Genomic DNA, 15,123 nt, shown 5'->3' with positions numbered 1-15,123 from the left:
AGTACTTGCAGGAATTTGGAAGGGATTCTGTCTCAACTCTCATTCTCCAAGAGGCAGCCAGCATTTATAACATGCATTAATATTACCAAAAGGACAGGTATATTCACTTCGCCTTACTAATACATGCAATAGCGAAACACTGTTCTACCAGGGTGTTAAGCTATGAGGAATATTAACATCAACCACCCCAAGCAATAACAAATCCAAACCTTTCATCTGTGCTTAAGACTAACTTCCTAGCTGGGAATTCATAACTGTATTACCCAAACAACAGTGTACTGAGAGACAGCATACCATTTGTTACCCCCAGTACAAAGTGACTTTTTCTTTCCCCAACAAGTAGAGAACAAGTATAAGCCTTTCTTCAAATTATACCCTGCGTTAGCATTTACTCAGTGATTGTTACTGCTAAGACAGCACCCTGGTTCATACTAATCTGTTTTTGTAAGGTTTTTAACAATTCTACCTTGAGATGACTAGAAATTCAAGTGCTTGCACTCAATTATGATGAGCCAAGTAAACACATATTAAAAAAATTACTTTCCAAAATTTTTCCTTTCTTGTGCACCAAAGCTTAATGTTTGTTGTTCAGTTTATCTTCCCCAGGGCATGCAAGTTATACTTTCTGTCCACCATTATGACAAAATACATACATCGAGTTCAAAGAAGAAATCTTGATCTTTGGATGCTATTTCATAGTCTGCCCTTAACGCCAGGTCATGCACTTTCAGACATTCTCCAAGGTCCATTCTCTGAAAAGACACATAGGGAAAGTAATACAACAAGTAGTATATGCAAGAATAAAGTTATAATTTTTGACAGTTAAAGCAAATAATTTCCCTTATAGGGACAAGTTTAAATCAATAAAGCTTTAAGACAAACCCAGATTTCTATTACATTAATGATTGATGCATTAATGATGAAAAAATAGACAGACAATATTCTGCGATGGTTTTTCATGTGACAGATTAACATTATTGTTCTGCATAAGTTATTTTACTGAAAGTTCCAAAGAAGCCACTGAAGTAGAACATCCTCCCTTGAACTAAAACAAGAGAACTAAGACCCCTACAAATAATTAGTAATTAAATGGTCAAGTGCTTGACCTGATCTTTCCACAAAGTTCATGATATAAATGTACTCTATAATCAACATCTCAAATAGCTGCAACCACAGCATCACTGTTAAATGCTGCTTAAAAATAATTCTCAGAGCACAAAAAGTAATGTAGCAATAAATAAATAAATAATCTCCAAAACATTTTGCTGATGAGTAGAGATGAGTTGAGTGTCACACTGCCCTTGTGCATCAGGGAAGGAAATATATATAGATATTTTACTTGCAATCTAAAACTGGTCTAGAAAGGACAGAAAAGAAGCATGAACTAATACAAATTCATTTATTACTTCAATAATCTTTAACTTCATGTAGAATACTACCAAGAAGAACATTCAGTTTTATTTAGTATAACAAATACTGGCTTAAAATTGAAATCTGCACACTGCGCAGCAGAAGGAATACTGATGAAATCCGTTTCCTTCAAGCTATTTTCTTATTTCTTCTTACTTCATCATGCTCCTGGAAATTACTTTGAGCCACCATTACTACTTAAGAACAATTCTGCACTCCCTTTATCATCATCCTGTGCCTCCCGTGTACCAGCACATCAGAGCATCAACTGGCAAAAAGCAGCAAGCAAGAAATGGATGCTACCTCTGTCCAACACGTCAGGTAGACATGCAAACAGAGATGTTAACAATATACAGGGAGAAGCATAAAAAGAGACCTGAGTAGCTGGGATCTCTTGCAGTACCAAGATGACATTTCACAAACTCTTGAATAGCTTCAATAAAATCAGCTGCAATTTTTAGGGGGGTGTGGGAAGGAGGTGATGCAGCATTTTCTTTTGTTAGCATCCCAATGATTAGAAACAAAGTGTTGAATCACTTCCTTCTCTTCAATCCAGCTTTGAGCACAGCCTTATAAACACTCCTGGGGCATTAGGCACAGCCTTCTAAATGCTCAAGGGGCATAACAGAAAGCAACAACAAGAAGCATATGCAAGTGAAACTTGATTCCTTTTTGTTGGCATTACTGATGAAGAATTTCCATAGTTGTTAGAACTGCTCCATAGTGCAGCCTGTTCTAGTTCTGGATACTGCTTTGAAAGTGCTTTTACAGAAGTATTGCTACTAAATATTTATCTTAAGAACTAATAGTAATACCAAGCTTAGAAGTGTAGACAAAAGTTTAAAGTTGAGCCAATTTACCAGTTATACATGAAATCATGTTAAAAAGCACTTCTGGTATACATTAAGCAAAGTCAGGCAAAGTTGGTTCATACTGGGGATGATTCATTACTGTCAAGTCTACAGCAGATCAGAACTGCTGAGGACTTCGCTAACCACAGAGAAGCTCACATAGTCTGGCTCATATGACCATCTGCAAAGTAGATGGACAGCAGATGAAGAAGGCCAGAAGATACAGCAAGATATTATCTTCATGTTACACATGTCCACATTGCAACCTGATGCCAAGATGCGCCTTTCCCCAAAGGCAAAGAACAGCCATTCAAGCTCAGTCATATTTGAAACAGAACGTGGCTATAAGAGATGTTCAGATTCCAATCTACTGCTGACGGCTCAAATAGCATGCACATAAAATAACTGCATCAGCAGTGAAAGGAAGTTTTAGACAGACTCGTGGTACTGAAAGTGATTTACAGAAGAATTCTGATAAGCAAAGCAATGAAAGGGGGGGAACAACAAAGCCTTCAGGCTAGACATAACTGGTTTAATGAATATGAGAAGCCATACATACCATCAGGACTTCCTGCAGCTACTGCATTTTTACTGAAAGTTAACTCCAAAAAAATCCCTATCTTGACAATCTTTATCACAAAGGAAAGTTACTGCTGAAGATTTAGTCTAGAAAGTAGTCTAGCAACCACATGCACATCTGCTGCTGCTGCAGAGTTCTATTTAAGAAAAAAATGTGACTTGCTGACAACTTGCTAATCATTTGCTTTAACATTTTTTTCTTCTTTCATTCACTGTTAAACGGGCAATTAAAGATGCTTGATTTCCTAGAGCTGAGGTTTAGATAACTCACCTTTAATCCCCATAAATCTCATACTGAAATGATTCAGTAATTATTTTTGTCATCCCATCCATGAAAATGGATAGAACTCTGTTAACACAGGAAAAATGTTAGCTTCCTGTTGATGCCTGGTACCACGTCAATGAAATTAGGTACAGAAAGATCACTACCTTGGTTCAGTGCATACAAGCAAGAAAGAAGTGGTCCAGAATATAAGCAACACAGAAGCTGAAGAACTGTGATGAAAAATTAAAGTGCATTCAAAGATGTTGACTTTAGTAGCTGAACATAAGACTAAACCATCAGACATAGTGTAGTTCTTGAAACCATGAACCTAAAAAGGTTTTCTTTTCAGATCTTGAGCAATCTACATGAAGCTTCTCGCTTTCATGCTTTTACAACTCCTACATATTCTTTTGACATCAAAGATTAGATTACTGGATGCACACAGTAAGTTTTGCAGGACAAGCATATAAAAGCCAAAGCTAATTAAAATGCAGAGGACAGATGTTGAGAGAGGTGTGACAGAGCATCCATCACATGCTACCAAAGTTCCTAAAAACAGCACGTGTCTTTGATATATTCTGAAAGGTGATACTCTGAGCAGCATTTCAGTGGAGAACTCTTTCTAGTTAAAAAGAAACCCCCACCAAAACAGCTGATTGTTTACAAAGTTGTGATCTGAGGGGAGCCATTATGCGTTCTGGAGGTACCACACCTCTCCCTTTATCGAAGTGTCGAGAAAAATGTTTCCCTCTTTAATTTTATCTACTGCTGAAGGCTTCAGTTTCTTAGAATAGATTTCTCTGAAAAAAGATAAAGCTGGTAGCCATGTTTCACTTTTAAATGAGATACGTGTTCCTTTAATGTTAATTTATGATCAGGCTATACAATGCTAAAGTCAAATACCCATACAGAAGAGCAATGCTAAAAAACAAACAACTCAACTCTTCTTCTACATAAATTATGCTCATTAAAATGAAATGTGACAAAAGCAAGTCATTCTTTCAGCATCAGTTAAACTAATTAAGAATATGTCTAATAAGACCAATGTGATCACTTACTGCCTCAACAGAGCATATAGAAATTCATCACCACTAGACAGAAGACTATGAATTGAGGTGGCTTATGCAAGCCTAATTTCATTTGCAAAGGTTAGAGCAGTTCACGTGATCAAATCAGACCTAAACTGATTCACTGATAACCTCCAGTAGAACGTGAAATAATCACATCGGCACAAACTGAATTTTAAACACAGAATACTTCAACCAAGCCTATGGAACTACTGACAAGGATATCAGCTCCAGATTAAGACACCTGAACGCAAGTAATTAAACACACCTATTTGCAGATGTGAGGCTTATCCCAACTGCTCTTCCACAGTAAAAGCATCTGGGCAGTACAGTGCAAAGAGACCAGATGCTTTGTGTCCACCTTCAGAGGGACACCCAGCGGCATATGAAATCAATCTTAGACTACCAGCTCCCCAGATGGAACCTAAATTTAGACATCTTTATCTGGAACAGAATTCCACCCTAATAAGCTTAAAGATAATCATGTATCAAAGCATGTTGCTAAACCAAGGTCCCAGCCAATGTTTTAGCCAGCATGAGCCCTGAAGGGCTGGGTGCAAGGAACACATGAGCACCTAACGATGCACTTAATTGTAAGACTGCACCAACGGGACACTTTGAGGACTTAAAAAATAAAATGCAAAACGCAGCATACCTCAACAAACCTGCACAAAAACAGAAAAAGCTCACCCAGTAGAAAGAAGCTGCTCAATCACAGTTTGCAAAACCACATAAAATACTTGTGACATTTACCTCTCAACAGGAAAGGACAATTAGTGTAATAAAACAACCAAAAAAGGTCACTGCAGAAGCACTGACCTGTTGGGGCTGTCAAAGGCAATCTGCAAGTTTCTACTGTAAGTGTTCAGGACAGTATTACTTTTAACCTTACTAAAGGTACTTGCTTTAAATGTCACTACTTTATCACCTTAACCAGTACAGCTCAGACACGTACGCACACAGACTGAAAAAACACATTCTTGCCCATCTTGTCAATCCTACAGAAGACAGTAGAGCACTTCCATCCAGAGACTCTTCCTTGAGAGGGCCACATTGTTAAATAGGAGTCATTTGACTTCTACACGTGTGGCTTCAGTCCTAATCTCATAATACACACATACATATGTATGTAGATACAGATATGCAAAAATATTTTTGGAACACTGAAGAAATGGAACTCCAAAACCATGGACTGATAAAACAAAAAAACAACAAAAGCCCAAAAATACCAACCATCAGAAGACTATCACCATTTACTAAGGCTAAAACGGTAAAGCAAGTGTTAGATTTTTATCACTTGCAATTTCTATATCAATTTTTTGTCTTAATGATTTTCCGTTTCCTAAAAGACAAGACTCAAAGACTTAATCTCATTATAAAATTTTCAACTTGAAATGAATGAGCAGACACTTAAACCACTGACTTACAAGTAAAAATCAGTGCCAGGGTGATCAGCTTCAAAAAGCAGAACACCAAAGCATGAACAAATGTCAATGAAAAACAGAAAAGCATTTGCAAGAGGCACTGTTAAAAATAGGTTCTGAACAGACAACATTTTATTATCATGAATACAAAGTCATTTCTGCCATCCTACTGACTAGCTTAGTATGTGCCTGATGCAAACTTAAAAGCACACTTCACATACAAAACAATCACAGGGCACAATACATTTGGAATTATAACATCCTCCATCAGTTTATTACCTTTGTTTACATTTGTGCTGTCCAGACTCAACAGTCTACCAACACCTTCAACACAGCTCATTATTTCCGTAGAAGAGAAGGGTAACTGAAGCAAAAGGAACTGTTCTGGTGGCAAAGCACCCAGGAGAAAATTTAACTTTGAGACACAGTTAGTTCTTAGGACTTACAGCCCTCAGTCAAATATTTTGGCTTTCAGGAAGGACTATTTTACCATGACAAGCTACTCCAAGGAAGTAAGACAGAGGAGTGCAAAAGGAAGCTCTAAGGAGTCAATCTGTGAATTGTTGCCCATCTAGACATTGGAAATCTCCAGTAAAACTCAAAATTCAAACCTCTAATAATTTGTGGGCTTGTTTGTTGTTGTTTTGTGGCCTTTTTTCCCCCAATAAACACTTCTAACGATAACCAAAAGACAAATCCGATTGAAGTCATCTGATGAAAATAACCACTGTAAACACTCTTAAGAAGCCCAGAAATGACAGAAGACTTCATAGAGTATTCTTAAAAACAAAGAGACATGCAATACATCTGAAGACAGAAGAGATGAGATTTACAGAAATCTGGACAAAACAGAACGTTTCCAATTTTCTAATAAATGTGTGTGTGCGTTGCTGCTGCTAATACATAAAGTCATGTTCTCCAGCCTGCAGTATCATCAAGGGAAACCAACACGCGTTCCTTAGTGGAGTTTTGGGTATTCTGCCATTGAAGAACAAACCAACATACACTACTCACAGCGTTAGTTTTATTTGTTTCACACATCTGCGCGTCTTCCCCAAGTGCTTCTGAAGAAGTGGGTGGAATGGAGCAGCACAGAAGTCTGCATTTTGCAGATGGGAGCAGTAGTGCACATTTCAGAGGGAGGCAGATTATCTTATGGCAAAAGAAGTCCTGGCAATTCACACGCAGTCCATGAGGAAATTTAACCATATAAACTGGCTCAACAGAACTTTTTTTTTGGATAAGCATAAGATTCTAGTATGGAATTAAAAGTCACACAATCCTCATCACATATCAATCTTGAACATTAAGACACATTACAATTTTCCTTCCAGAACTCAGGAAAATAAATCCACTTTCATTTCCCAAATTGTCAATAACTTGTCAGACACACTATTTGCTTTCTGCTCTTCTAATTGCTGTGCTATTAAAGCAAGAAACGCGTTTCTTAAGAACACTGAACAGCAGAACACCAGATGGGTAATATATGAAGCCTGCTTCTGATGAGTTCCTTTCTATGACTCCCACTGACAGCATCAAGCTAGTCACTATTCTTCTGGACCCAGAACGACATCGTGGATCACATTCTGTCATCTGATGACTACTTGAGTTTTGAGGAAGAAAGCAAGTGACAGATATTCACTGAATAAACACTCCAAGAGCAGCAGCAGAAAGCATGAGACAGAAGAGAGCTTTAAGCAAGAACCAACACACTCATAGACAGGCCCAGCCTACATGCCTGATCTGCAATGTAAGAGGTATTATTGGATACAATCTAGAACCTTCAGAACTATATACAATTCTTACTTGCTACCAACAGCCATTCTAAAAGTATTTGTTTATGGAAATTATACCACAATGGAAAACTAACATTCTAAAAGGACCCTGTGAATTCTGAACAATGACTTCAGACATTTTTGTAGCAAGCATTTATGTTTCCAGCTATGAGGTATTTTGTTCATCATGCAACCAAAGCACCAGACAACATCACAGATGGGGAAAGAGGAACACCTTCTCTCCTCCCCCTCCCCCCTCTTCAGACAGTTACATATAAAACAGTTGAAAAATAGAATTACACATGCAATGATACATAAACCACTGTTATCAGCCTGTTATCACTTACACTGCCTTAGCTTCAGCATGCATTATATTCAGTTGATACCTAACACATCACACAAGATAAAGCAGGCATCAGATGCAAGGAGGAGCTGAACAAGGGGAGCTTTTCTATTCCTCTGCCTTTTTATTAGGACAAATGTTGAATTCTCTAGTTCAGTTCTCCCATTCATTTTGCCTCCTGATGATATGCTTCACAAAAATTAAAGTTTCATCTACTTTTCTAGGGACTTCTCAGAGAAGGGAAGGACAAACCACAGCTATTGGTCTGTCAGAACAAGAAGTGCCAAAATAAGTAAAGCAATGAATTTAGTAAAGGTGTGGGTCTTTGAAGCCCTCTCATTAACCACACTATCATGGTTATTTTAGATGACAACTACTTGTATTAAGGGACAGGTTATAGGTACACCAGTCATCAGGTCTACATATTTCAGTTTTTCATCTTCAAAATGGACTTTCTTCTTTATTTCATTGAAGACTCCAATCAAATCAGCCACTTCAAAGAGTAAGGTTCAGAGAACCAATAACACTTACAATTAATACTTCAAATAGCCCTTATGACATATTTTCCCATGCTTATTTTCTCCTCTGTCACAGGGTAAGAAAATATGCCAACATGAGTTTTGAAACCTATTGAAGCGCTGCATGAAGAATAGTAGGCAAGTGAGACTCAGTACATCAACACACTCATCTATCAGCTGTTTTGAGGTAACTGCCTACATGGACATCCTTTTTCCATAATCAGTGTAACACAACTTCCCTGCCTTTCACAAAGGGTAAGCTACCTTCATCAGGCACCCCCAAGTAAAGCACTGCTGTTCTAGAACAGTTACTGGCACATGTCAAAACACTTCATTTGCTATCAGAGGTTCCTATGTAGGAATCAAAAATCCAAGAGAAGTTATTAATATACCATAAATAGCGATTTTTAAATTGCCTTAAATCTGTAAAAACAGGACAGTAACTGGATATTATACAATCTGTCACTCATGTTCAATATATTTCAGCTCCTAGAAATACAATTGTTGGAACTTTCAACTGCTTTTACGAAAATGCAACTGAATTTAAAAAAAAATAAATCCAAACCTCTCTTCCCCATTCAGGTTCCAACAGGAAGTTTTAAGGAAGTAACTTCATAATTAACATGTTTGTATAGAAATTTATAGGAGTACTCCTGCTAATTGCAACACCAGCGGATAAACACTTTGTTACAGCATGATTTACACAGTAGTCTTATCTGTTTTAGTTTTGTATGCTGTGTCAAACAAATATGAATTTCTAAGTAATAATTAACATACGGAGCCAGAAATTGAGGAAAAAAAGCCTCTGTAATGTAAAATTCAGTTTTCATATAGCAGTTGGTAAGAATCCAAACTGTGGTTGAAAACCACAAAGTCAACTGATATTAAAAAGAATTAAATGTAATTCAGTTTTCCATTCTTAACTAAATGAAGCAAGATATTCAGCTACATACAGTTCCAGAAAGGACATCATGAGGGCAGCAGTTGAGCAGGTGACTCTTGCACACTCTGTCGTCACTGAACTTGATTCGCTGGCGGGTTGTATCACCTGCAACATAGAAACCAACACATTCCAGGTTAGAAATCTGGAGAAGCCAGACACGTTCTGCAAGTTACATGCAAAGCATTAACACTGTCCTGTCATGTAGTGAAGGCCTACGGAGACTAGAACTTAAAACACTCTATGCTTCTTTGCCAAATAAAGCCAAACCCACAAATATATATTTTAATGCTCTACAGTGCTATTAAAAAATACTCTCATACTTCCCCTACAAAAAAAAAAAAAAAAAATGTAGTGTGAAAAGTGCTTGAAACCAGAAAGACAGTATTAGCTCTAAAATACTTTGCTACAACAGCGTTTGTTAAATGAGCTCTATTCGGGTTTTGTATGAAATAGCAATGTGTTTCTATGCAACAATTAGCAAATAAAAGCAGCCTCATAAACAAAATGATACACAGTGAGTCTTCACTGAATCCCACCTGATACTCATTTTATTTTTTCGCTCTTTGAAGCAAAGCACCCTCTTACTTCTGATTGGAGTAGCATAAAGAGTTGGCAGAGGAATGAATTTAAATGCTTAAAAACCTGAAAAAAAAGTCAGTCAAGCATATGGACTTAGCCTATATGCAAAACTATTTTACAGATGTTTGCATATAACTGCATCATAAGCCATATATGCATCATTTTTCCTACTGCTGTTTGTTGGGATGGGAACATCTTAATGGCATCTCCGTCATGGCAGGTTGCGGTTCCAGCATCAGCAGAGGCATCAACCTGCGCACACACTGACATCCAATTGCAAGTTTAAAGAAGCCCATCTGGGAGCAAGACCTGAAGTCTCCAAATCAAAGTCACCAGCTGGTATTTGGGGGGAAAAGGAGGGGGCAGGGAAATATGCTTTCCTTCAAGTCATAACGTAATTGTCACTTTCTGAGATTCAGAAGAGAGACTGCTGCTATGGCTCTCTTGCTGTTCAGACACAGGCATGATGAAACAAACACCTTTAATCTCTCTTGGTATTCATCTATTTATTCATAAGAAAATAAAAGCTTGTTTGAATGTTTAATCACTGAAAACCTACTGGTGAATTACTGAAGCAAGAAGGGCTGCTGAGTGAAAAGAGACATACAGTGAGTTCATACAGCAACCTTATCCATTTCATCGAGTACTATAAAGAACATGGATACATTTTGCAGTTAATACATTTTTAGGACTCTATGATTGGAAATTCTGAGAATTTTGAATGTATTAAACAATTCAAAAAGTCAAATCCATTCCTTGGGTAAATACAGCAGAAGGGAATTAAGGAGATAAAAAAACGTTCAGCCTTTCTCATGATGCCATCCCATTTATGCTCCATGCATAGGATGCAGATATGCAGCATTTTCAGCTGGGTTCAGTTTCAGATTATTAAGCAAACAAAAGTTCCCAAGAAGACCACGTGCTTAATTTGACTGCAGGGATACAACAGCTAAACCCAGTAATCCACAGGCTGAGGGGCAGCTTCAGAGCAGTTCAGCAATAGGTTTTCTGGAGGTTAAACTTACCACTGTTACTCACACTGCTACAAATTTAGAGCAATCCCTTTATAATCATGCCTGCTACCGCAGAAAAGAATTCCACGTTTTGTTTTTGCTTTTTAGGAGGTGGATCCATAGTTTGTTGTTGTTTGTTTGTTTTAAAACACAACTGCGTTTGTTCCACATTCATTAACACATCTGAAAAGTTAGCGATAACTCACGGCTCGGCGAATGCGGGGCCTTTCTGACACTCCCTTGCAGATTGATGTAGACAGGCAAAGATACATTGAACCTTTATAAATAAAACAAGGGGCCAGATTGTTCAGTTTGTATAGAATAATAGACTCTGCCAGCAATTTTAACACAGCATCTAGAAATACATGTTGACTGTAAAGATTCTTCTACATAAAGACAAATGAACAAAATCAAGAGAAGTGTTTAAAAACAGGCAGCTGATGGCTATTAGGCACTAACCAGCAGCACTTCAGGACTTCCCAACACTAGAAAATTGCTGAGAGACTGAAAATTCGCTAAGAAAAGTTGCAAAGAAGTATCTCCATAGACATTACCTCAGCATCCAGAGGTGGTTCTGTTTCTATCTAATGCAATTAGTGACTGACTCTGCAATATGGGCTTTTTCCCACTCAGGGGCTACCATGAGAATCACAATTACCAACGTGGGACATGACAACAGAGAAAATATGGAGGTACCAGGACAGATCAAATGGCAGCCTTATAAATGTGCTCCACACTTACACTGCAACTGGCATCCATATTGCCACACGGTGCCTTTGCTCTAGTATGTCAGACCTTCACAGAGGTTCCTACACACAGAACACTGTGGTTCATACGTCTTCCTATCTATGTTCCCATTTCTTTCTATTCTATGCTGCTTCTGATTTATAAAGAAAGAAAAGGTGCTGCATCCAACCTCACTCCTACTGATAACTGAATTGCACCCCCCTCTTAGAACTCATTCCAAGCTCCAATTGCCTCCTAAGAAAACACATTTTCATTCCTCGTGACTTTCATAAGCCGTAGTACCCCCAGAACAGCAGTGCAGAAGATGCAGCCTACACATCACTCATCTGCAGAGGATCACGACCTCTGCATGGGCTGCTGGAAGGGGAAAAAAAGACCCACAGGTCCATGTTAGACCCAACACTCAGCATACTATGGACTCACAGGTGCTTTCTCAAAGCCACCCACAGAAGCGTGAACGTAACTGCTCCTAAACCCAGGGCTTCAGGTAAGACAGCCCACACAATGCTTCTCTGCAGCAAACTATACCTAAGCTGGAACACTCTTCATATAGCCAATATTTAAATGAACACCAGAGAATTGTTAGGAGTACTTAAAGGCTTTACATATTCTGTAAAAGGAAAACAGATCTCAGGATCAATAGCTTCAGTCATCTGAATTTCAGAAGCAGCCATAAACACTGCTAAGGAGGACACCACTAATATTTCAGTTCTCCTAAGTTCTACTTTAATAGGTAAATCATTAAATTAGCTCAGAATAGCAACTTGTTTAACCCTTGATCTTTAGCACTTGTGCTCATTAAAGAAATCAAAGGAGACAATATCTATTGCTAAAAGCCATTCCAGTGTTTCCAATGATTTTTTTTCCACCAAAGGAAACCATTTTTGTAGAATGTATCTAAAAACAGAAAAAAATCCCCTACTTTTCCCTCAAGAATCAGCTCTAGCTTTATGCAGCGTGCCTTGTTCAAATCACACTTCTATAGTGCCATGCATAGGTTGCTCCAAAAGTAATGCTTCCCATTTACCTCCACGGAAACCACAACACAGAGCACAGTAACACTGTTTGATAGAGCAAATTCTCAGTTACCAAACACTATTTTTCAACACAGCCGTTGTTATTAGCCACGTGTTTTCACTAGCGAGGAACAAGAGCCTGCATTTCGCACTTGTAAAAGCTGTGCCAGCAGGGGTGACCCAGTGTTGCTGCTGAAATGCACTATGCAGCACCTCACCATGCTCACAACCACTGCCTGGTCTCCACAAACCTTCAGCAAGTGTCAGTGAATATCAACGGGTGCCATTTTTTCCACATGGGGGAATCCAATGACCTTTCCTTCATATGCACTTCCACACCAGACGCCATTTTGTCAGCCCGCCTCCTTGCTGCCATCCCACCAACACACGCCCCTGACGTGTGGGCCAACATAATGAACCAGGAGGCATTGCTTTTGGAGCAGCCTTCGGAGATTGAAATTCACATTTCAAGATGCTTTTTCTGCCCTTCCTTTGCCCAGAAGCCCTAGGAAGGTATTTGCACTCACTCGGCGGTGACATAAAAGCCACTATTTGCCTCTCCTCATGGAGAGGCTGGATTTGCACAGTCACACAGGCGGCTCTGCCTTAGCGGCCAGTTTACATTTCCTGACGATTTGCTTTTAAGGTCTCTTGATAAAAGTTTCATGCAAAATTTACACAAGATAAACTCCCATTCTCTGAAGCTCTTTGTGTGCAAAGATCTCTGCTGCATTTTAAAACTTTCAGCGCAACAAGAACACAGAGAACAAGGAAACGCTTTGCTAGTCCCAGCTACAGAACGTGGTTAAGGCCTCCAAGTGCAGCTCAAACAAACAGCAGGTGAAGCACAAAGGGGCTGGCTGACATTTCTTATGAATGTGTTATTAAAAGGCTCCGAAGATTAACAAGTTCCTGCTAGTCACACAGTGCAGTATTTGTTAGGAAGCTTGGGAGAACACTTTCATGACCACAGGTAACCTTCAAAAGCACACAATTTATCTATCTGTATTTACCTATCTATATGGAATCTTGTCGACTTTGCTAGTTTGCAATGTTCTTAGACTAGAACATGGTTTTGGTGCAGCGCTGATTACATAAAAGTCAAGTATCGGCTGTTTCAAGGCGTTGTGTCCTGGTCTCACCTGGGCCTGCACTACTCTCCAAAGCAGAGACCCTGCTGTGCCACTATGAAAATAACAGGAACTGCTCCTGGGGTAATGAAGGCATGATTTCACCGGAGAAGCAGTCATAACTTCTAACAGCTGCAAGCCCATCTGCAAGGATTATTCCCACTTCCTAGAGCACAGAGATGACTAGAAAGGAATTACCTGTCAGGTGTGACAAAGTCATTCTGCTTAACTGCTGGCATTGAGAAACATGGATAGAACACTTGGATGTGAGTACATAGGGTCAGTATCTTATCTTCCATGCTTGTTATTTCCCAATATTTGGGGAACCCACAGGATCTGTTCAGCAATTTATACTTAAGCCTTTCCCAGCAGGTACCAGGCAACACACGTGAAACGAGCAGTTCGACCCCAAGTGCATCTCTCCCACTGCCACAACTCAGACAGGGAAGGAGCTGGCTACCAAAGAATACAGCTCACAGCTCTCCTTGCCCACAGGCGTAGGGCCCCTGGGAAAAGGATACAGCAAAGGGGAGTATCCGTATCCTCTACAGAGAATATTACAAGCCCTGAAGAGACACAGGCCACATAATTAATGCAACATCATTTACTTTCAGTTTACCTCTGAGTCAGTGCTGTTCTAATGGAAGACACCACACGTCCAATTTCCCTTCTCCCATACGGGTGAGAATGTTAAGTTTACACATTCTAAATATCTCCCCTCACCAAAAAACCACCACTGGGCTGCAGTGAGCACAACACCCTGTTAATGGGGATGTTCAAATGCATTTTGGTCATTCTGAACAACACTGGACACAAATCCCACCCAAACATGATTTTTAGAAGCATTTTCAAGTCAATTCTATGGCCAGGCAGAGGAAAATAAAGGCAATGGGGACAGGTGCAAGGGGAATCAACAACAGCTGTGACCCATCCAGACCTATCCAGGAGATGGCCAGCCCCATTCCACTGAAAGCTGTGATTTGCGTATTGCTGGAAACAGAGGATTCATCAAAGGTGATGGAGGGAATGGGGAAAAAACAAATTAGAACCCCTTTACTCTCAGGGCTAGCAGTATTTCAATGACCTTGAGCATGGCCTTGAATTTATTAAGTACCAGCTTCACTCCAAAGGATGATGTTCAGTTCCTGGGAGCATTTTAGATTAAACAACATTTCATTCCATCTTTTATGTTTTAAGAACTAGAGCGGTGTTACACTGAGATCCTCAGTTCCCCACTCAATTCAACAATAGCAGCCAGTATTGCAAGCAGCCTTTTCTCCTCATCTTTCCTCATTCTGACAGTGCTATTTAGAAGCTTCCTGTCCCAGCAGCCAGTTTCAGTTCAGCAGACGCTGTTCTGGATTTAGAAGGAGGGTGGGAAGGGGGAACACTCATCAGCAAAATAACTGCTTTCTCACAAAGGAAATTAGTATGACATTGTATTTCCCAGTTTAGGTCTTAAA

At 39.3% G+C, this 15,123-nt stretch overlaps 1 protein-coding gene across 8 annotated transcripts in view; it reads right to left on the bottom strand.

Moving 5' to 3' along the window:
• LUC7L2 (LUC7 like 2, pre-mRNA splicing factor) overlaps positions 1 to 15,123 on the bottom strand; it is a 28,662-nt gene that overhangs the window by 11,955 nt on the left and 1,584 nt on the right. For 6 of the 8 annotated variants that reach the window (XR_014934625.1, XR_014934635.1, XM_015861795.3 and 3 more), the window contains exons 2-3: positions 9,186 to 9,280; positions 654 to 752 (exon numbers count right to left, since the gene is read on the bottom strand). Coding sequence is in view for 6 of the 8 variants with exons in the window: in XM_015861795.3 (XP_015717281.1) it covers positions 654 to 752; positions 9,186 to 9,280 (194 nt within the window). In the remaining 2 variants the exon portion in view is untranslated. Of the gene's footprint in view, positions 1 to 653; positions 753 to 9,185; positions 9,281 to 9,711; positions 9,818 to 10,973; positions 11,045 to 15,123 lie in introns of those variants that run through there. The other 2 variants (XM_015861813.3, XM_015861805.3) reach the window with 2 other exon arrangements.

Source organism: Coturnix japonica, chromosome 1 (genome assembly GCF_054131305.1).
Source record: "Coturnix japonica strain WE chromosome 1, WE-NBRP24, whole genome shotgun sequence".
Classification (NCBI taxonomy): domain Eukaryota; kingdom Metazoa; phylum Chordata; class Aves; order Galliformes; family Phasianidae; genus Coturnix; species Coturnix japonica.
The sequence above is the reverse complement of the archived record's forward strand: the minus strand, read 5'-3'. Positions and strand labels throughout refer to the sequence as shown.